General features: G+C 48.3%; 2 protein-coding genes across 11 annotated transcripts in view; one reads left to right on the top strand and one right to left on the bottom strand.

The window, feature by feature from the left end:
- The window catches only part of INO80B (INO80 complex subunit B), a 327,102-nt gene that overhangs the window by 234,093 nt on the left and 72,693 nt on the right, over nucleotides 1-20,316 (top strand). The gene's annotated exons all lie outside the window — the stretch shown is intronic.
- The window catches only part of DCTN1 (dynactin subunit 1), a 30,789-nt gene that overhangs the window by 8,626 nt on the left and 1,847 nt on the right, over nucleotides 1-20,316 (bottom strand). For 2 of the 10 annotated variants that reach the window (XM_050754382.1, XM_050754383.1), the window contains exons 1-13: nucleotides 10,364-10,709; nucleotides 8,350-8,595; nucleotides 7,998-8,076; nucleotides 7,780-7,814; nucleotides 7,092-7,112; nucleotides 4,683-4,700; nucleotides 3,262-3,282; nucleotides 1,867-2,058; nucleotides 1,309-1,506; nucleotides 947-1,151; nucleotides 792-870; nucleotides 512-671; nucleotides 291-395 (exon numbers count right to left, since the gene is read on the bottom strand). In XM_050754382.1, coding sequence (XP_050610339.1) covers nucleotides 291-395; nucleotides 512-671; nucleotides 792-870; nucleotides 947-1,151; nucleotides 1,309-1,506; nucleotides 1,867-2,058; nucleotides 3,262-3,282; nucleotides 4,683-4,700; nucleotides 7,092-7,112; nucleotides 7,780-7,814; nucleotides 7,998-8,076; nucleotides 8,350-8,595; nucleotides 10,364-10,396 — 1,392 coding nt within the window. In that variant the 5' untranslated portion in view covers nucleotides 10,397-10,709. Of the gene's footprint in view, nucleotides 1-290; nucleotides 396-511; nucleotides 672-791; nucleotides 871-946; nucleotides 1,152-1,308; nucleotides 1,507-1,866; nucleotides 2,059-3,261; nucleotides 3,283-4,682; nucleotides 5,091-7,091; nucleotides 7,113-7,779; nucleotides 7,815-7,997; nucleotides 8,077-8,349; nucleotides 8,596-10,363; nucleotides 10,710-20,316 lie in introns of those variants that run through there. The other 8 variants (XM_050754386.1, XM_050754388.1, XM_050754390.1 and 5 more) reach the window with 6 other exon arrangements.

The following is a 20,316-nucleotide window of genomic DNA, read 5'->3' as shown; positions in this document are numbered from 1 at the left end:
TACCAGCTACTCGGGAGGCTGAGGCAGGAGAATCACTTGAACCTGGGAGGCGGAGGTTGCAGTGAGCCAAGATTATTGCGCCACTGCCCTCCAGCCAGGCAACAGAGTGAGATGCCATCTTGGGGAAAAAAAAAAAATAGGCAGGGTCAGTACAGCAAGCCCAGGCTGGGTCCCTCACTGCACACCCTGCTCAAAAAAGGCCAGGGGTCACATGTCAATCTTTTTCTCAGCAGGTCCCTTCCAAATACCCACCATCAGGGTCAGATGTCAGGGGTCTGCTCTTCTCTTACCAAGTCTCCCACAGTCTCCCTCAACTCGCGCACTTTCTCTTCCAGATTCAGGTTCCGATCTGTCAGCATCTCCACCATCTCCTCAGCACCCAGAGCAGCATCCACCTGTGTTACAGGGAGGATGGGGAGAAGGGCTGCTGGAAGGCACCTAGAAAGAGGAGGCACCAACTGACAGGAGAGTCAGGTGGGGGATTCTGGGTGAGGGGCTAGGCTCCCCAGACCTGCTCCTTGAGCTCATCAATGGTGCTCTCTGCCTGGCTTAGCTCCTCCTGCAGACGCTCCCGCTGCTGCCTCACAACTTCCAGTTCTTGGTTCTTCTTTTCCATGAGCTTCTGGAGCTTCACATGCTCCTGCTTCTCTGAGGAAGAAAGATCCCGCATCCTGCAGGGACATTAGGAAGACAGAAAGAGGAAAGCACATGTCAGAGTCTCTGGCGACGGGTGCTCTAATGCATTTGGAGACAGAAGAGTAACCATCAGAGCCAAGCACTAAAGACCCTACCTCACCAGGGCATCCTTCAGGCGGGCGTTCTGCTCCTCAAGCTGCTTGAGCTGATAACTGGATGCAGCGCCATCTGAGCCTGGAGAAGACCATTAACACTTTCAGGCATAGTTCTCACTCTACCGTTTGGCCCCCAGCGGCTCTGGGCCCCTTACCCTTCTCTTCAATCTCAGCCTTGAGGATCTCTAAGTCAGTGGTGAGCTCGTCCACTCGCTCTTTCAGTGCCTCCACCTCCTGCTGCAGGGACTCAGCCCGCTCTTCAGCCATCTCCTTGTCCAAAGTGGCCATCTCAATGGCATCAGCAGTATCAGCCATCTCCTCCATATAACGTTCCTTTGCCTCCAGGGCCTCCTTGGCTTCCTGAGGAAGAGGTGGAGGTGGGAGGGGGTACAAGCACAGAGATGCCCCATGCCTCCCTTTCTCACGGGGTGTTCCAGGCTCCAGTTCCAGTCTAGTTTCCTGCATGCTTCCTTGGGTCTCAGGCCACCCCAGCCACCCCCTTCATCCAGAGTCAAACCTTTCTCGCCTCCTTGAGGCGCCGCTGCAGGTCGGCCTGCTGCTCCTGCATTTTGCTCTTCCATTCCTGCACCTGCTCCAGTTGGATTTTGTGTTTCTCCAGCTCTTTTAGCTTTGCTTTGTCTTCTGCCCGTTTCAGTCTCAGGGTCTCTAGTTTTTCCTCCAGGTCCCGCACCTGAGCCCTTAGTCCCTCCTCCTCCTGCAAAGGAGAGGCCTCATGGTCTGTGCACAGCCCACCCCACCTCTCCACCAACACTGAGCTGGCGCAAAGAACACAATAAAGTGTGCAAACATCACCCAGCCCCAGGGTGGCCAAAAGTCAGTGGCATAAGAACATCTGAGAGGAAACCGTGGCACAGTATATATGGGGAAAGTATGGCATAACGGCAAGAAAAGAAAGGGTGACTCAGTCAGTGGCAAGATATCCATAAGCTACGTCCTCACCCTTTCTGATCCAAGTTCTGGGTCTTTGCCAACCCCAAGAAATTTTCAAGACACAGCAGGTAGCCATAAGCCTCTGGGTATCTTGATTCTCCTTTATCCCTACCCCAGTCCTTACCTTGGAGGGGGAAGGAAGCGGGGGGACTGCTCCAGGAGAGGTGAGGGCCGGCGTGGGGATGATGGGTGCTGCCAGCGGAGTCTGAGCCGGGGTGCTGGGCTCACTGCTGCTCAGCTCACCTGCTGACGCTGAGCCAGAGGGGCCCAGGGAGCTACTGGCCCCAGCCACCCCAGTACTGGCTGGGCGGGTGGGCTATTCAGAGAGGGTAGAGGCAGACCAGAAAGAGAGCAGAGGATAGGGGTAGTAAGAGGAACAGAAACAGAATATGAGAATATGGCAAGGGAAGGAGACAGAGAAGAGAAAAAGCAGAAAGAGAGTATCAAAGCACAGTGAGAACAGAGAAGAATGAAGGGGACAAGGAAAATGATACAGAGAGGCAGAGAGAGATAGTGACAAAGGACAGGGGGAGGAGGGAGGCAGAGGAGAGAGGGAGGAAAAGATAAGAGAAAGACATCATAAGATTATAAGGCTCCTCGTTTGACACTGACTCCGCATTCCTCCTAGCTCTGGCACTACCTGTAAGAGCAGAATCCACTATTCCCTAGAACTCCCGTCTATGACCCACTTGTGATCATTCTAGCAACTTCATAATACTCTCAGTCCCATTCTTGCTCCAGGTCTATGCCCTCCACCCCTAGAGGGAAAAACTACAATGTAATTTCCAGAGAAGGCAGGGCCAAAAGTGGGGGTGCCAGGCTTTCTACCCCTGCTAAACCCTCTATGGGAGTCAAGCTGAATCTCCCTCTCTCAGTCTACTTCAGAGGACCCTGCAGGTAAAAGGGCCAAGGTGAAAGTTGTACCCCTAGACTCCCCCTTGAAACAACCCTTCTGTCATCTCCCCCGATCTGGCAACAATATCCAGGTCCCTGTGGGGCAGGGGAGGAGGTGAGCAGAGAAGCTGACCTGAAGTTCAAGTCCTGGAGCAGACAGGCCTGCCAATGTACTCAAAGTGCTGAGCCCCAAGGTCTCCCAGTGGGCTGACACTCAGAGACCATGTGCAATCCTCAGACATCCCCACCCAAAGCCTGTCACAGACACACTCACCTCCTTATCCGCTGACATTTTACATGGCCAAGTTCTTCATCTTTCTTCCAATCCCTCCCCTCAAAACAGGTCAAAATTCCCTTGTTCAAGAAAGCCTGCTTTGATTAACTACAACCCCATTCATTTCTCTTTTGCATTGAAGCTACTGGCTTAGACAACCTCCTAAAAGCCAAAAGCCATTTTCCCTAGGAGGTGTCTGCCAGCACCGCGAACCCCCCCTTTCCTCTGAAGAGAACCCAGGATGCACTATGACCAACTTTCACTTGCTCATACACATGCCCTCATACATGCACATGCCTGAAACGTGTGTGTTCACTCAGCAGTGGCTCACACAGGGGCCTGTTTTCTCACCTTGGGCCGCCGAGTTGTGGTCTGGACAGGCAACAGGAGCCAGAAGAGAAGTAGTCAGGAAAGAAAGGGCAATGGCAGAAAGACAGAGAGCAAAAGGGACAGCAATGAGAGCAGAAGAAGTAACAGGAATGGGGCTACAGTTAGCCACCCTCCCCCTAATCCCACCCCCTTCTCCCTTCAGTGAATCACTGTGTTCCTACTTCAGGAACCCAGAATTCCTGTTCCCCTTGGTTCCTGCTCCCACTTTTGTCCAATCCTTGCAGGCCTCACCCCTTCAGACACCCCGGAAATCCCAGAAGTCCATCTCTAGGCTGAGCCATAGAACAAGGAAGCAGCTAGTGAGAAGGTCCCAAGAGACCAGTCCTCCTGCAAACGATCTCTCCCACTCCAATCCAGAGCCAGAGGCCCCACCCAGCCACCACTCCCAAGGACTTTCCCAGGTCAGCCTCTTCCTTCAAGTGCTAGACTCTATACAGAACTCCCTAGAAACCCCATATGACAAAAGTAATCTAAGCCCAGAAATGGGAGATCAGGTCCCTAGGGCAGAGCAATGCTGCTGTCCTCCCTCTCCCCAACCCCCTTCCCCAGAATCAGATCCTGCAGCAGTCCCCATCGCTAGGGAAGAGGGCTCAGGTGTCAGGACCATGAATATTGCATTAGCAGAAGCCCAGAGCTCAGCAAAGTAACCCCACCCAGCGGTAGGAAAGGAGGTGGGGGTGGGCAGCAGCACAGAAAAACTACAGCCCTAAATCAAATCTGGAAACCCTTCAGGTTACTGCAAAATGGTAAGTGGACAATTAACTCCAATTTCCAAATAGTGTTCTTGCTACTCAGTATCTCACTGCTCTAGTCAAGACAAGATTTGGCTTGGGCCTTATTTCCAGGATACACTGAGGCCAAGAAAACCAATTCCCACCCCTCCTACCCTGGGTTAAGCTTCCATAGCTGTGGGTCAAAAACTATTCTAGGGTTCCCATCCCACCCTGGTAAAGCGCCCTGATACAAACCCTGGGGGTTGGGGGATGCGGGGAGAACTAAGAGGTATTCTAGCAAAGGCTGGGTGAGGCAGGCAGGCCTGCTAGAGGCACTGAGATACCTGGGCCTGCTTCCCTAGGTTCTACCACAGGAAATCCTCCCAGATCCAGTATGCAGTAGAGGCTGCCTGAAGCCCAAGCCTGTGAGGCCACTGGGTATAAGGCCTGGAACACAGGCAGAGCCAAAAGCAGGCAAGGCCGTAAGCAAATGCCCAGGGTGTGGGGCATAGTGGTGACACATGACTCTCCCTAACCCACCTTCGTCCTCACCCGCCTCCCCTGACCAGGTAGACAGATGAAGTCAATCAGCCCCCACCCCCACCCCAGCAGCCTGCTGCCACCATTGCCCTGGCAACCCAGCAGCAGGACGAGAGCAAGCAAGAGTACCTTTCGGGCTGTCGGTGCCTGTCTCATCATTGCAGAAAACCAAAGAAAGCAAGGAGAGGAAAGAGAAGGGACAGAGGAGGATCGACAAACACATAGAGGAAGGACAGACGAAGGGAGGGAGGGCAAGAGACCGAACAGAGGGAAAGGCGGCGGAGACAGGAGATTAGTGCATCAAATCCCAACAATGCAGCCTCAGCTTCCCGGTGCCGCAGCTTCCCAGCCTGTAAACGGCCGCCGCTCTGACACAGAGGCCCCCGCAGATGTGCAGCTAGATCGCCAGGCTCTGGCAGGCACCGGAGCGGTGCCTGGCCCAGTTCACCAGCTTAGGCTGATGGCAGCCTCAGTGGCCGCAGCACCAGCTCCACCTGACGTCATGCACCCACCCTCCTCTGCTCCATGGGGGTGGAGCCACTGCTCCTCAGTCACCTAGCAACCATCTAGGGCTTTGCTGGCTCCTCCTCCTCAGGATGGTCATGCGCAGAGCTTGTCCTGCTTCTTTCTCCAAAGAACAGGTTCTGGCTCCTCTCTTCCCTCCCTTGCCTACCCCCAAGAGCGTGCTCCAAAAAACTGGGCCAGAGGCTATCCCAGAAATGGCACTCTATGGGGCCAGGGCATCACTGGGCAGGGACACAGGGCCTCTCCGCTCCAGCAGTCTCTCTCATCATACTCACACTCTGCCCCCCCCACCCACCCACCCATCCATAGCCCCATTAACTCCACTTCTGTCTCTTATACAACCTGGCAACACCCTTACAGTCTCTCATCTGGCACACACACACATCTAGAGTGCCCCTCCAGCAACAGGACTCAGCTCTGAGGAGCACACACAGTGACTAAGAAACCCTGGGGAACATGCATCTGGGTAGCAGCAGTTCTAATGACTGTTGGGCTCCTCTCCAACCATCCCCTGGTTGTAGACAGGTTAAAGCCTGTCTCTAAAGGGTTTCCAAAAAGAACTAAGCACTTTGCAGAGACATCTGAGTTTTCTTCTGCCTTCCCCTTCAAAGCACATTCTTTTGCTCTGGAACCAGCTCCCTGATCCACATGGGTGAGAGCAGGGGCCCTAGGCTAAGTGATCTGCTTTGAAAAAAACTACTGGAGAGGAAGACTGGGGTGCCCTGGGGTGGGGGCACTCAACTGTCTGATTGACACTTTCCAACATGAGTGCAGAAGGGCAGCACGGGTGGCCTAGCCTGGGCTTTCCCACATTTCCCCAGGCAGCTGCCAAAGCCCCTGGTCAACCAGGCTGTGGAAAGAACTCCATAAATATAAGACCATAGTTTCATGCTCTTCTCTATTGAAGGCCTGAGGTGAAATGGAAACCCCAATCAGGAGACAATAATCAAAGGACGCCAAGTTTCTATGACTCTGAAATGGGCTCAGGATCCTTCACAGCACTATTTTCTTTATATCCCCATTTCCAACCAAAGCAATGGTTGTGGTCTCTACCATGGCAAGACTTCAAAGTGAGGACCCATCACCAACCAGGAGCTGGTTTCCTCCTGGAAAAGGCGATGTTTTCCTCTCCCCTCCCACAGCCCCAATCCAGCAGCTCTCCATGCAATGTCAGAAAGGCCTGAGATAGGCTGACAACAAGGAAATCATAGAATTGTACATACAACACAGTACATACAGGCCAGACAGGCACATGCAGGTCAAAAAGAGCTTGGGCAGAGGCCCAAGGCAAGGGCTGGTATGAGGAAGTGGTCATGGCAGCAATCGAAGAGTTTAAAGAGTCTGTGGCGGGGAGGGGAGGGAAGGTGACATGATTGAGTCCCACTCCAATGATGGTTGATGAAAGGCTGCAAGGGGTAGGAGGTAGGCCTCAGGCACACCACCAGAGGGGGAAGGAGGCAGGGACAGACTGATGGGGCAGAGTTGCGGGGTGTGGGGATATTTATGGCAGAGCCCATCCAGAGGCAGGCACATGAAGGCTCTTAGGTTTTCCAGCTTGGGACTGTTCTTACCCTATGCTCTGTTCCCTGACCTCCCATCTCCTTGCAAAACCCCATCACTTGGTATCTTCCTCAGTCCCATTCCCCCAGTCTTTCCTTCTACGGTTGTCCAAGCTCGGGCTAAGCGAGAACCCACTGTAACCCAGTAAATGATCTATTTCACACTGCTGCTATTTACAGTCAAATGCTTATAGTTTTTGACTGGGGAATCTTTGACTTGGAGTCCTGGGGCAGAGAGAATCATCCCTAGTGAGTGCTACCTGGACGTGGACACTGAGCCTGAAGTTCTTGCACCCTTCAAAGGAACTCTGAAAGCCAAGGCCACCATTTCCTCTGGCCATCCCAGCCCAAGGTCACACACACACAGGCATGCAGCAGCCCAAGGACATGCAGGACAGCTGGGGAAGGGGCTCATGGCTCCCATCCACCCAGGCACAAATAGTAAACACACCACCTTCTTAGGCTTCAGTCCCCGCTGCATGAGGAGTAGGAAAGGGCAGAGTTAGAGAACAGATGTCCTGGGCATAGGTGTTAAGACCAACTCAGGCATACACAGGTTAGGCTGGGGTAGGGGGTTGTCAGGGTGAAATGAGTAGTCCCTCAAAGATCAGCTTCCATGATGTTCACCCCTTGGCCCAGAGAAGCTGCAGAGTCTACAGCCCCACTTCACACACCCTTCACGGAGTATCAGAGAGGAACTAGGAAGCACCCTCTGCATCCAGCTTAAAACAGGAGGTAGAGGGTCCGACTCCTTGCCATTCACTTGTGAATAGGAGATTGCTTCTTCCTCTATCTTCTACCTTAACCTTACCCTCAGACCCTTTAGATGTTGGCATCTTTGGGTTCCAAAAGGTAGGAAGTTGGCTACACTACTTGGGTTAGACCTGTCCTTCCTATCACCCTCAGCTCAATCTCATTTGACCCTGAACTTATGGAGCCTATGAGTTTTTCCCTGCTACCACCTTTACTATAACTCTAATGCAGAAATTAATTCCCAGAAAGCCTCCTTCTTAGGGAAGCTGGAGAGATTTGAAGGCAACTCAGACTCACCTACTACTTCTACCTGCCTAGCACTGGGTATCCCCCATATTTCTCCTTCCCCTCCCTTTATTACTCCCCATTTCCACCCCCAAACCACTCACCAGTTTGCTAGTCTTTGCAGTTGTATCAGTTCCCTCTGTAGAAAGCAAACAGAAACAAAGTGTGTACTTGTATAGAGAGGTAGGGGGAGATAATAATAAAGGAATATGGTGGTGATGGAAAACAAATCTTAGGATCTACTGTGGCCCCATGTTATGAGGAGAAGCCCTGGGCACTCCTCCTGACTATGAGGAGGCAACTTTAAGTGGGTGGTTGTTACCTCTTTTGAGGACTTTTGAAGCAGAAGAATCGGGTGTCTCTGGGGAAGTAGTATCTGCTCCATCTTCAAATACCTGGATCTGAGGCCAGATTCAATATAGCCAGATCAATAGATTCAATATAGCCAGATTAAGGATGGCTGTAATATGGGCCCCTCCCCAGGCTCCAAGCAAATCAAGAGTACAGGGCAGCTTCCCTAAGGATGGATCTCGAATCTTCCCTTCCCCACTACCTTCCACTCTCCCAACCAGAGGCTTATGCCCATGCTCAGGAAAAGGAAATACCAACATATCAGCTGCACATGCAACAGACATGTGCACACACGCACACACACAGAAGAAGGGCGTGAATACCTGGGACTGGCGCACAAAGATGCCATGCCCTTCATCACAAGTGAAGTACTTCCTTCCTTGAACAGTTCCATCATTTTTGCCCTTTGCTTCATCCAGAATCACGCCTACCCATTTGCCAGTAGCAAAGAGTGTGGCTCCAACATAGGCCACAGTGCCTCGGTGGCCTTTTCCAATCACTTCTACACGGGAGCCCACCCGCAGAGGCCGGGCGCTTGCCTCTGCACTCATCCTGCTGCCGCTGGGCGTCTGAAAGAAAGACACAGGTAAACATAGACAGTTAGAGGCCTCAGATCAAAGGTGGCATTCTCATGTATAAGAAATGCCTCAGCCAAGATGCTGGACTGAAAAACAACCAGAATCATTTTCTTAAACCCCATTTGCAGAATTGGGTGGACCTCCAAATTCCCCTCTGAAAAAATGTCAGTGATATTCTCTTCTAAGATTTCTCCAAATTCCTCTGGAATCTGCTAGAATTTTTAAGGGTTTATATTTTTTTATAACAAATCGGAATTCATTGATCAGTCTGTGAATGTCACCACATGGCTGCTTTCTCAGGAGCACTGCCTCCTTAATTCTCCTCTCAGGAAGGGAATTAAGCTCAAGCAAATAACTCAGTTTAGACCAGGCTCCCCACAACCCAATGCCCTGACTCAGGAGTCTGAGCTGGGAAGACAGGCAATTCAGTGGGTGAACCTACAGAATCCTGTTTCCCCTTCCACTGTCACTTGTCTCCTCTATGTTTCAAATGGTTTTCTTAGGCCTCATCCTTTCAGAGGCACACAACTGTGCCTCCTTCCAGACCCTTAAGTCACCACCTCTTCTTCCCGATCTGACTCCTCCCATTCCCATCCACAACCCACCATGAAACCCCAGATGCTTCACCACAGCCCATTCAACCATTCAACTCCCTTCTACCTGGCCTGAGTCTTGTTTGGTCAACTCTCTATCCCCAAGTTCTGGAGATTCTTCTCCATGCTATTTTGCTATAAAAAGGAAAACAGAGGCCAAGTAAATTGGGTGGATCTACCCCTCACTCTGTTCCCAAGACTCTGCTCAGTGGTCCAAATGAATGGTTTATCACTCCACAGATGGGCAAGGCAAAAGAACAGACTAAGACACTTTCCTTGGGCAGCTCTCAGCTTCTGGCACACCCATGATGACTGAACACAATAGAAAATTAGGTCCCAAATAGGCCCATGGTTTAGAAGAAAATCACACTTGCCATTTTTAGCAATAGCAACTCCATGAACCAGGGGCCTTGCAGCAAACAGATGAATGAGGCATGATGAAGTGATACCATCAGCCTAAAGACTCTATGGGAGTCCCTTCTGATACTCTCATTCATAATAGCTTCAGAAGGGAGCCCTAGCAGAGCCATGGAAGAGCCAGGACACCTCCCAACCTGTCGTTGCCTAATTCCCTTCCCCAAAGAGCTCATCCAGGAAGGTGAGGATATAGTTCTCAGAGGTTCCAGGATCTCAAATCACACCTGGAACAGCAGGATGGCTCTCATGGACCTGATAATAAAAGGAATTGCCAGTGATATAAGAGGCTGAACCCAAAGTCAGAGGCTCCCCCACTTTCCAACCCCAATAAGCCTCTCAGAACCAGGGGGCCACAACAGTAGCTACAGATTCAGTCTCAGAAGAGAAAGAAAGCAAGTAACAAATAACAAAGCAGCTCTTAAGAAAGGCTTTACTATAAGACCTCTCTGACACATCATCCCCATTCTGAGTCCCCAGGATAATCTGGACCCCCTCAGGAGCCCCTGGTATGAGGGCCAATTAGAGTCAGAGGTCAGGCCTTGCTAGTCCCCATTTAGGGATCAACTCTGTAAAGGGAAGCCTGTCCAGCCTTACACCACCAGGGCTTCGAGGGCTCCTTAGAAAACACAGTCTGAGTGCCCCCAGCTGAGCTCCAGCCTATCTCCCCAGCCCCCACACCAATGATGTCCACAGGCACCCAGGCCTTCCCCAGCAGCCCTCCAGGGCCATCCCAGATTAGGGCCACTTACCCGGCTGTACACATGCCTCTTGCTCTGTGCCATGTTGCTCACCCGGCCTCTACCCCCTCCCCCAGCTGGCCAAAGACAGAGAGAAAAGGTAGAAACCTAGGCAGGGGGGTCAGGGCGCTGGGCCCTCATAGAGGGACACAGGAGTCGTCAGACACAGCCCTCCCCAGTCCATGGGCCTCACTCGGTGGCCTACACGGGTAGGGGTGGGGGCAGTGATGGGGGCTGAGGAGCAAGTCCCCTCTGCTGCCTGAGGATTCCTGAACCCAGAGACACAGAATCCTGCTTGCCAGCTGATGAGTCTCACTCTGCGCTAGTGCTGCTCTAGACTTGTCAGGAACCGTGCTAGCCTCTGGGTCCTAGTGCCCCCCTGCTTCACCTGGGCCAGGGACTAAGGGCTGGGCCTACGCCACAGACCCTCAGCACTCACCTCTTGAGTATACTGTCCTAGGGCTGGGAACAGTCTTGACAGGTCCTCCTAGTCTGTACCCACTCACCATCACTGTTCCCCTGTCTCCCAGGCCTTAGCAGGCCCATAAGCATCAAGTGACACTTCAAAGTGATCAGCTGCCTAGGGCCCCCACACAGCCAAAATAAGGGTCTCTCATCTACCTTTCTGGTGCTCTTCTCTCTCCCTCCCCTCTCTAAACTCTGGACTCAGGGTCCAAATTCATGTGATTAGGGCCTGGATTTCAATCTCAAACTGAGCCAGAGGAGGCAGGACCTGCCCAATAGGCAGCAAGGGAAGGGCAGTAATGGAGGCAACTTCACACACATAGCAAAGCAAGCCAAGTACCCCAGCCCCCTCCTACAAGGCTGGCAAAGGTTGCCACAGTCACTCTTCACCCTTTATGGTTGTTATAAGGGGCCAGGTTGTAAAACCCAAGAATATCAGACTCAACTGCATTACTAAAGGCAGTAGTCAAAAGCAGAGAGCCCTTCTTTCTTCTTGTAGCACAAGGCCCAGTCCACCTCAGCCATCTGCCCCTTGTACTCTTGGCCTTGCCTCCTAGCATCTCAGACCCGATGAAATGGTTTATTTTCTACAATTCTGTATTTCACAAAAATTCTTCAATAACCATGTATTACTTTTACAATTAAAATTGTTTAATTTAATAAGATTATGCATTCTAATGAGAGGTCTCCAAGGGACTATGTAACCATACTGCTTTCATTCACTGGCCCATCTATCATGGGCTAGGAACCAAAAGACCAGGGTCCCTGCCCCTACACAGTCAACAAGGTTGGCCTGGGGTCTGACCTATGGCTCCACTGAGTATGGTATGGATCTAGTTCCCTTGGGCCTAGCGACGCCTGTCTTTTCTGTACTGGGCTTACTTCACTGGCAGAACAGTGACTTCACCCCACTCTACAGACCTAAGATAGGCCAGGTAGCCCAACAGTAGAATGATAGCCAACATTCAGAAATATAGCCCCAAAACACAATTCCGTATCTTCAGTCCTGGCCAGACCCCCTAGGAAATCATCTCTCTCCTCCTTGCAAAATCTCCATGTTTCCCCCTCCTTTCCCTATTCACCATTACACAGGTGGGCAAGGCCAGGCACGTCCTTGCAGCCTGGACCTCACATGTTCGGGGCACTTCACAGTCTACCTTAAAAAAAAGACATTTTATAGAACCATGGTTGAGTACTGGTTCTAGACTCAAGCTACTTTCCTGGCTTTACCACTTGGTAGCTACATAAACTTGGTCTAGTTACTTAACATCTCTATGCCTCAATTTCCTCATCTGCCATGGGGAAGTAACAAAGAACATATTTCAGAGAGGTATCGTGAGGATTAGCTGAGATAATCCATACAAAGCATCCAGAACACCGCCTGGTATTTAATAAGTGCTAAATAAAAGTTAGCTAAGAACAATGTCATCATATATGGACATCAAAATAACCCCACTGAGAGGTTGGCCAGGGATGATGCTGACAAGGCAACTGAGGCTTTGAGAACTGAGCAACTTCCCTGAAGTTACACAGGCTGTGAGGAGTAGAGCCAAAACTGGAAACAACCTGACCCAGAGCCCTCTGTGCTTTCTACTACCCCTCACCATTACCACAAACATCTCTAGGCTTCCAACGCACTGCTCTTCCTGTAGGCCACACTGCCTTCAAAAATTCAAAAGAGCTCAGATCTTTTGATAATAGCCTCACAACTCACTAACCACATAGGTATCAACAGTCCCCCAACTTCTTGGAATCTGTTTATTTTCCTATGAAATGGAAATAATATCTGCCATATCTACGTCAGTATTATGAGGTTCAAAAAAGCTAAAGCATATACAAGAACCTTGTAGGCCAGGCGTGGTGGCTCATGCCTGTAATCCCAACACTTTGGGAGGCTGAGGCAGGTGGCTCACTTGAGACCAGGAGTTCAAGACCAGCCTGGCTGACATGGCAAAACCCCATCTCTACTAAAAATACAAAAATGGGCTGGGTGTGGTGGCGCATGCCTATAATCCCAGCTACTTGAGAGACTTTAGGCATGAGAATCGCTTGAAGCCGGGAGGTGAAGGTTGCAGTGAGCCAAGATCGCACCACTGCACTCCAGCCAAGGTGACAGACTGAGACTCAAAAAAAAAAAAAAAAAAAAAGTGCCTTGTAAAAAGTACAGAAATTATAGAAGTGCAAAGAATTACCTGACATGATACTAAATGGTATATACAGCTACACAATAAATATCGTAAGAAATTATAGAGAGAGGTAAATTAGAAAGAAAGGGGGTACCTAAGCATGCCTTGAATTATGGGGATTTTAGAAAGTATGTGGAAAGGCCTAGAAAGCCCTGTAAGTTATGAACACAGTATGAATAGAGGCAGAAATAACTTGGCTTGACCAGGGAATAGTAAAGAATACTGGCTTAGCTGAAGTAACGAACTCTAGATGAGTTATTCTATCAAACTATAAGGCTTTTGAAGCATAGCCCCCACCTTTTCCTCTTTATGATCCAATAGCCAGTACATAGCTCATGGTCAAATATTTATTGAATAAATAAACATCTTAACATTGCAATGTACTGGGAGGTAACTGTGGGTAGGCAAGAAGTTTAACATCAGGCAAACATAGATGGACTTGATCCAGTAATCACAGGAAGGCAGTCCTGTTCCTGAGCAGGAGACAGCATAGTGAAAACTATTTTAGGAAGATCAAACTGATGACACCTGCAGGATGGAGTGCAGGCAGGAGCAACCTGGCAAAGACAGGAATAACAGCAAGGAGGCTGCTGCAATAGTGAACACAGGGTAAGGAAGGCCTGAACCAGGATCAGGAGAGTGAGAAGAAAGAGGCCAATTCAGAGACAGTACCAAAAAAGCCCTGAGAAGGCCCTGTAATAGATCAAACATGAGGAAAGAGGCAACAGGCCTACACGGGCTCTGGAGACAGACCTGAATACACCTTTGGTTCTCCTCTGAGCAAGATATTTAACTTCCTGAGCCCTGGTTACCTCAACTGCAAAAAGGAAGAAATAATGTTACCTCACAGGGACATTTTGAAGATTAAATAAGATTTAAATAAAGCATTTAGCACAATGTCTGTGTGCTCAGCAAATGGCAGATAACATCTTCATTCATTATTTTAAGGGACTATCCATGATGACTTGCACACAGTAGGAACTCAAATGCTGCAAGGATAAACGGATGGGTCAATGAATGCATGAATAAGTAAATGAATAAACTCAGGAAGTTTTCAAGCATGAGAAATGTAATAATTGAAATATTAATAGAATTGAAGAAATGGGAGGGGAAACAACATGTTAGGAGAGAGAAAATGCGTCCCATTCTTAGGGCCTTCTCTGGGGAAAACTTAATTGTATACACGAATACATGTACTTCACTATCTCCTTCAAAAACGAACCTGTGATGGTAGCCAAAACAGATTCCATTCTCTCCATTCCACAGATGATAGAACTGTGTCTCAGAAGTCAAATGACTTGCCTAAGTCTCATAGCCAAAAAATGGCAGAGGGACACATCTGAATATCTCTACAGGCAGGTGCTCCTTCCACAGCATTAGCGGGCCCAGGCCCATATCCCATGGGACAATCCTGGGTTAATGTTACCCCAGCCAGGGAGGAGACAGACACCTCTTGGATTTCTAATCCATTTTCCTCTCCAATGATATTAAGTACCACTAAAATAGCTAGAAAAATGGGAAGAGAGGAGGGAAAAATATCTGTGTCTAGTAAATAAACTGCCAATAGTCTTAGAGAAATTTCAGGAAATTACAGGAAAACAAGATTTTGGAGAATTAAAAAGGAGAAAGTGAAGAGGAAAGACTCTTTTCCATCTCTACCATTTCTCCCCTGTCTGAACCATTTCTACCTTGTTTTTACTGGCACCCCAGCATTCTTTGATACCTTGATCTCCTCTTGTCTCACCTTATCAAACCTTGATCCTGGGCTAACCCAACTGTCTGCTTTCCCTGCTTTCCCACTCCTAGAGGAGCTTGTCTGAAACCCAGGCAGTCTGATAGCAAGGCAAAACTATACATCTCTGAAAGCACTAGTAAGGAAGAGATAAGTGTGGACCTAAGTCCTTCAGGAGTCAGAAAGGAAAAGGTCTGCTTATTGAGTGGTAAATGGAGGCTGGGAGACTGGAAGCTTGGAAAGCTGGATTCCAGATATTCACAGGACCCCAGAAGACAATGTGTACAGAGCTTTTTGTTCCTAGGTCCTTCTCAGTATCTGCCTTACAGATTTCATAGATAGGGCCTACACACTCAATGGACTTCCTTCCCTTCTGCAGCTCCTCATTACCCTAAAAAATGTCTACAAACCCACTCCCACTCTGAATGCAGCTCTACTCCATCTCAAAATGTCCCCTTCCCCCAGAAATATCCAGTGACTTCCAGGCCCACCTCCAAGGGCCTCTTGACCTCTTAAGAGTCAAGAAGAAAAGCTACGCTATATGCTTCACTTATCTTCAATATAGGAACTTCTGCAAGAAGGCAAGAGGCACTCAGTCCTGTACTCAAGAACTGCAATGCTCTCAGTGGTATGAGAAGTCCGACTTAGCCTGTTTGAAGTTCCTGCTGATTCCTCCCCTTGAATCAACCAGCAAGTTCCTGGCACTAGGACCCTGTAGACAGGGAACCCTGAGCCTGCGCTCTAAAGAGAGAGATGCACCATTTCACAACTTCAGCAAAAGCCAAAGCAGCCAACAAAGCCACAGCCCCATCGGCTGTACTGGGCTCTGCCTTTTGGGCAGCTCGCCGGCCACTCCCCAAAAGCAGAGCATTCCATCCTTTCTCTTTTTAAACCCACGTCATCATCTGATCATAATGGAAATCAATCTCCTCAAACCACCATGCAAAGGCGTATCCATGGCAACCTCAAAAGGAAGGACACAGAGATGATGCTTCAGTGGCTGCAGCAGGAAAAGGTAAGTCCGTTTCTCTTCCATCCACGCCATCCCATCACTCTCTCCTTTCACTCAAGTCAGGTATACAGCTTATCTACAAACTGTATCTGTCACACAAACTGAGAAAACATATAAGGTGAGTTAATAATCATTATGTTATTATATAAGGTTTTAGATCTGCCTAGTCTCTCTGCCAAGAAAAAATTATCCTTTTCTAGGCAATAGGAACAGGGACAAGGTCTCTCTTCTTATTCACCTCTCAGGTGACACAATCTCAGTCCACAATTTCTGACAAATCACTATCGGTCACTTGTCTTTCTAGTCAGGATGCTGGAAAATCACTCAAGAATATCCAAGTTTCCCTATGTAGTTGTCAAAAGCTGACAGTAACACTGATCCCACTGTCCTGCCCCCTCCATGCCACTGTCCTGCCCCCTCCATGCCACCAGCATGCCCACAAACTGGCATGGTAAGATTCCCTCCTTAGCAACCGTAGACTCTAGGTTCTCAAGGTCCAGAAACGGAGTTGGGATTAAATTTCTGCCTTCTCTGATGCCTCAGGAGAAGGAATTCATTTCTGCAGAGGTAAGAGATTCATCAAATACAAGTGCTACTAATCCTCCATGCCTCAATTTCCTCTTCTGGAAGAAAGGGATAATAACAGTAACTTTCTAACAGGATTGTTGTAAAAATCACATGAGAATGCCTGAAAAGCACTTAGAACAGTGCCTCATATAAAGCACTCAATAAATGTCAGCCATTATTATTATGAGAAAGATGAAGGGGAGGCTTATAGCGTAGGATTTCAGTTCAGAGGGTACTCAACACTCCTGGAGCTTATTTCAATTCCACTGTCTTCCTCTTTCCTCTTAACAGTTGTTTCAAGCTTCCTTCACCATTTTTACCATTTTCAATCCTTACTCCTACCCAAGCCAACACCAGCATCCCCACCTCTCAGCAGATAACCTTGCTGAAAAAGAAAATTGGCCCTATTAGGTAAGAAGTTCTTTGCAAATTTAGATACATCTACATGCATATGTCATTATCTCTTTCTTCCTAAATTCCTTCCTTTCTTCCAACATTCCTCTTTAAAGAAAATGGTATCCCCTTCTTTTCAGGGCCCACCCTTTTCCCTCTCCTCTGAGGACCTGATTTAGCAATCGTCCTTTCTCTTGTGTCTTCATTGCACCCTCTCTACTGGATCTTACATGGCATCAGAAAAGCCATAAACAAGATTCTTCCATTCTAGAAAAAACTAGTCCCTGCTACCTCCTCCACAAGCTGCCACCATTCTGTATTCTTCCTTTCTCTGCTGAACTACTCAAAGTGAGTACACATTCTCTATCTTCACTTCCCATCTACTTCTCGATCCATTGCTATCTGGCTCCATCCCTACCACTCACTGAAGCTGCTCACAATTTAAATGAGCCCTGGTGACCACAATGTTCTATACAACCTCAAGGTGCATTTCCCAAGCTCATCCTAACTTGACCTCCCTGTAGCAACTAAGATTGTCAATCCTTTTCAGGAATTTTCTCCTTTCCTAGCTTCCTGGACAACACTCTCTCTTACCCTAGCATGTCAATCATACTCATCTTCTCTGTCATTATTTTCAGCCTTCTATAAGCATGGCTGGGAGAGCTCATCCATTCCTACAACTTCAACTACCACTCATACTTACTGCCCCTAGACAGAAATTCTTCTGAACTTCAGACTCATATCTCACCCTGTCTGCTAACTGCCACAGAGCCCTCAAGTTCAATACGACCCAAAACACACTTGGTATCTCCCTCACTTTAAAAAAAAAAAAAAAAAAAAGACTCCTCCTCTATATTCCCTCTTTGCTATTGGCACTACCATCCACTCAAAATAGAAAACTGAGTCATTTGCAAAAACTCCCTCTCTTGTTCTCAACAACCAATTTAGTCATTATGTCTGGTTAATTCTGTTTCTCCAGTCTCTCTCAGATTCATCCTGCCCTCTCTGTCCCCACTGACCTAATCCTTAATCAGCCCTAAACCATGTCCATGATATTACAAGAGTCTCCCGATGTCCCTGAACCAGGTTCTTCCCCTTCAGTCTATTTCCACATTTAGCTTCCCAAAATACAATCACATCATCTTCCTGCCTAAAAGCCTCCGGTGGTTTCTCTGCCCACAAAATGAAATATTTTTAGCACTGCACTACAGGCCATTAACAACCTGGCCTTGACCAAGCACAGTGGCTACACCTGTAATCCTAGCACTTTCAGAGGCCAAGGCGGGAAGATCACTTGAGGCCAGGAGTTTGAGACCAGCCTGGCCAACATGGTGAAGCCCTGTTTCTACTAAAAATACAAAAATTAGCTGGGCATGGTGGTGCATGCCTATAGTTCCAGTTACTCAGGAGGCTGAGTAGTCCCAGGTGGAGTAGCTATAGTCCCAGATACTCAGGAGGTTGCAGTGAGCCAAAATCGCACCACCACACTCCAGTCCGGGTGACAGAGTGAGACTCTATCTCAAAAAAAAAAAAAAAAAAAAAAAAAAAAAAAACTGGCCTCAAACTCTCAAACTGGCACAGCAGCCTGCAGACCCACCTATACTCAGGAGGCTGAGGGGGATCACTTGAGGCCAGGAATTCCAGGCTGTAGTGCCTGATGATCTTGCTTGTGAATAGCCACTGTACTCCAGCCTGGGCAGCATAGCGATACCCCATCTCTAAACAACAAAACAAAATACAACAACGTGGCTTCATTATGAATCCGGTCACATCAATCACCAAAGTTCTCTTTTATTCCAGCCACTTGCATCTATCTGCCTTTCCCTTTATGCATCTGCAAATGTTACAAATATCACCAGGACCATTCTTCCTCCTCATCCTTCAAGGCTCAGCCCAATTCTCACCTCTTTCCTAAAGACTCTTCTGGCTTTTCCATGTAAAGCTAATCATTCCCTCCTCTGCCCTCACAGAGCACTTGGGACATATCTCTATTTCAATACCACATTCTATTTAAAATATCGTCTCTTATTCTACTATGAATTCCTCCAGGACAGAGGATTGTATCCATCTCAGTATCTAAGCACTCAACATAGGGCTTTGCACAGAGAAGCCATTCAATGTTGAATAGACACCTGTACCAACATCACACTCAGGATATAAATTGTCTGACAGCTTTCCCGGAGAGCAGATCCATCCCTGAAGCCCACCACCACTGGGGAAATCAATACTCAAGTGCACATACACATGCACACATACATCTCTCCCCCAACCCTCAGTAAACATGGCTCTTTCCACTCCAGATAGGAGCCTAAGAAACTAAAAGTGCAGGAATAGCCCTAGATTCTATGGAATTTGGTAGTGATACTAAATCTCAATCTCGTATACTTCCAGGGTATACGAGAGAATAACAGAGACGGCTCTAGGTGAGGTGCAGATCCCCTGGGAAACAGCATTAGGGAGGATTTGGGGGCAGCAAGGGCCCATGCTCTGCTGTAGTGAAGCCCTTGGGGAGGCCAGACTAAACAGCTAACCTGTCCCTTGACAACATTCAACTAATATCAGCCTGAATCTCAAAAGCGAAATGATACAAAGCCAAAGTCAGAGACTCCAGGATGACAAGGACCTTAATATAGATATGAATCCGGCAATATTTCAGCTCTTACCTCTTCAGGGGACACTGAGGACCAAGTTCCTATTTTACTTGGTATGGGACGGATAGTCCAAGTGCCCCCAGTATCACCTAGTAGCTGTAGACAGGCCAAGCAACCTGGGAATCATCTAGAATCCCTCTCAACCTGTAACTCCAAGCAGCTGCTAGCAATGATAGAGCTGGCAGAGTAAAACCTAGAGTGGCAGTTGTCAATGGCATTATGATTCACTCAACTACTTTGACTCTTCCCTAACAATTTCTTCTCCTTTGTACCCTCATGGTCAGTCAGGCCCCACTTACCAATTCGTCCTTAGTACTGCCTCCTGCATCTTTCCTTTCTCCTCCACTATCACTATCATTACTTCAGTCTGCCATGTAATAGCTTTGAAAATCAAGGCAAATCATTTACCCTCTTTGGTGCATCATCTACAAAACAGCCTAACAGCTGCTCTGCCTACCTCGTAGGAATATTAGATCAAATGAGATCATGCCTGTGAAAAGTTCTGTAAAGTGTCATACATAAATACAAGGCATTATTATTATCAACCTAAATTCTCTAACATTGCTATGCGAAGCCTATCCAGCTCCCTCTTCCCCCTCCTTCCCTAGTTCCAACCACCTTATACATCACAGTAAAGCAAATACATCTGCTAAAACACTGCTTTGTCCCTACACCCATCTGCCTGACATCTCTCATTGATAATCTCATTTCTTGCTATAATCAAACAATCCTGGATTCAACAGATGCAACCCCATCTCTGCACCACTGTCAGCTGCTTAAGATACTTTTCTAGTCTTGCAAGCCACACCCATCCTTCAAAGTCCAGCCAAAGCCCCACTACACTCCACACATAACAAAGACAAATTTAAGAAAGGGATTTCTTAAACATAATGGAAGAATTAAACACAATTCCACTTAGAAAAATCATAGTAGGCACAGCTGTCATCTAATACTTGGAG

This window comes from Macaca thibetana, chromosome 13 (genome assembly GCF_024542745.1).
Source record: "Macaca thibetana thibetana isolate TM-01 chromosome 13, ASM2454274v1, whole genome shotgun sequence".
Classification (NCBI taxonomy): Eukaryota; Metazoa; Chordata; class Mammalia; order Primates; family Cercopithecidae; genus Macaca; species Macaca thibetana.
Note: the sequence above shows the minus strand (reverse complement) of the source record. Positions and strands in the feature narration are given on the sequence as shown.